At 66.2% G+C, this 1,943-nt stretch overlaps 1 protein-coding gene across 1 annotated transcript; it reads left to right on the top strand.

The window, feature by feature from the left end:
* Nucleotides 1-4: 4 nt before the first annotated feature.
* LOC110594756 (protein Optix-like) lies at nucleotides 5-611 on the top strand (the record flags this gene model as incomplete). The annotated part of the gene is made up of 2 exons (XM_021708204.1): nucleotides 5-391; nucleotides 468-611. Coding segments are annotated over 2 exons (531 nt in total), but the record flags the coding sequence as incomplete, so codon positions are not given.
* Between the last annotated feature and the right edge of the window lie 1,332 nt (nucleotides 612-1,943).

Raw genomic sequence — 1,943 nt, 5'->3', positions numbered from 1 at the left:
CCGCCCGCTCGGCCCGGTGGACAAGTACCGCGTGCGCAAGAAGTTCCCGCTGCCGCGCACCATCTGGGACGGCGAGCAGAAGACGCATTGCTTCAAGGAGCGGACTCGGAGCCTGCTGCGGGAGTGGTACCTGCAGGACCCCTACCCCAACCCCAGCAAGAAACGCGAACTGGCGCAGGCCACCGGCCTCACTCCCACACAAGTAGGCAACTGGTTTAAGAACCGGCGGCAACGCGACCGCGCCGCGGCGGCCAAGAACAGGTTAGTGGCGGGGCGCGCGGCCTGGCTACTGCCTCGGCGGCCGGGGAAGGGAAGAGGGGCTGGGATGGGGGGCAGCGGGGCTCGGTACCGGCGGCCGCCGAACGACGGAGAAGCCGCGACTCCCCGGCCAGTCGGAGAAAGTTTCCGCGTGCCCCGGGCGCGCGGGGGAGGGGGGGGCTGTGGGTTTGTCGATTGCCTTGTCCAAGAGGGGCTTTCCTCGGGGTGGAGAGTGTGCGTGTGGCCCGAGCGCCCGCAGTCCCCGATCCCGACCCATGGGAGTCTTGGCCGCGGGCGGCACCGTGCCCGCCTCCCCAGCCCTGCCGCCGGCTCGGCGCTCCTTTGCAGCCTAGAGACAGGGAGGGAAGCAGAGCGCTCCCTGCCATCTGGTTCTTATTTCCACACACTGCAAAACCCGAGAGAAATCCACGGGCATCAGGGAGAGGAGAGTGAACCTGAGTCCCTGCCACAAAGGGAAGAGGCCGGTGGCCACTGCGCAGCTGGCCTCCTTTTCGCAACACTGCACGTTGCCGGACCAGGAGCAGGAGAGCCGGCCGCGGAGTGGAGAGGCCTGGTGTGTGTGTGTGTGTGTGTGTGTGTGTGTGTGTGTGTGTGTGTGTGTGTGTAGAGGCCTAGTGTGTGTGTGTGTGTGTGTGTGTAAGCACGCCTGCATGCACTCGCCCTCCTGGCCGGCCGAGGAGCATCCTTTTGGTCCAATAAGTTGGGAAGCGGGCAGGAACAACCTCGCTGCCGGCAAGTTGGCCACAAAGTCAAAAAGTTGTATTGGGCTTGACCATCTGGGCGCTGGGCCTGGGAGGAGGAGAAGAGAACCGGAGGGAAAGAAGGAGATGGAGAAAGGGAGTAGGGAGAGAGGGAAGAAGGAAGAGAGGAAGTTGGGTGAGAGCCCTGAGACAGAGTCTCGGTCTCCACCCAGCTGGACAGGCGCCGGGCCTGGTAGACCTCCGAGCGCAGGGCCCCCAGCTGCTGACAGCTGCCGGTGGGTGGGGGCTAGGTGGGGGTTCCTGGAGTGTGTCTGGGTCTCAGTGGCCCAGGCCTGAGCCCATGGCCCTCTCACCCCCGCCGATGGAGCCCACTTTTCGCCCGATGAGGGGCGCGCCCAGGCCCGAGCGAAGGCCTCCTTGTGGGGGGGAATTCGGAGACACTAGGTTTAGACAGCCAGTTCCCGGTGGGGAACCGAGCAGTCAGACTGCGTGGTGCTCCTTTCTGGCCTTCTCCTTCGCCCCCTTTCTCTCTCCCTCCTCTTCCCCCACTTTTCCGCTTCCAGCTGCCCTATTTTCTCTTCCCCCTGATCCTGCGCTTTGCTCAGGGATCCAGAGAGCAGAGCAGGCCGATTCCACACGGGAGAGGGGCGGGTGAGAAAATCGCAGCTCTGGGTGTGTGTTTGGGAGCTCGGGGGCGGGAGGTGCCGCGGGGACCCGGCCCGTCCCGGGGCAGCGGTGCAGTCAGAAGAGCCGCAGGGCTGGGGAGGAGGAGCGCCCCGGCCCCCTCGACTTCTGCTCCTCCAGGGCTGGGCGCCCCTCGCCTCCAGCGCGCAGGCCTCCCCAGGCGGCCCACCTCGGGCTTTACCTCTCCCCCGAGATCCTCCCCTGTCTGAGACGCCTCGGGAAGCTCCCGAGAGCCCCGGGAACGGAGCCGATCGCCCAGGTCGGGCTGGGGAGGCTTGC

The sequence above is a fragment of the Carlito syrichta genome, unplaced genomic scaffold, assembly GCF_000164805.1.
Source record: "Carlito syrichta isolate Samal-C Ts95f unplaced genomic scaffold, Tarsius_syrichta-2.0.1 Scaffold135183, whole genome shotgun sequence".
Lineage (NCBI taxonomy): Eukaryota > Metazoa > Chordata > Mammalia > Primates > Tarsiidae > Carlito > Carlito syrichta.
Note: the sequence above shows the minus strand (reverse complement) of the source record. Positions and strands in the feature narration are given on the sequence as shown.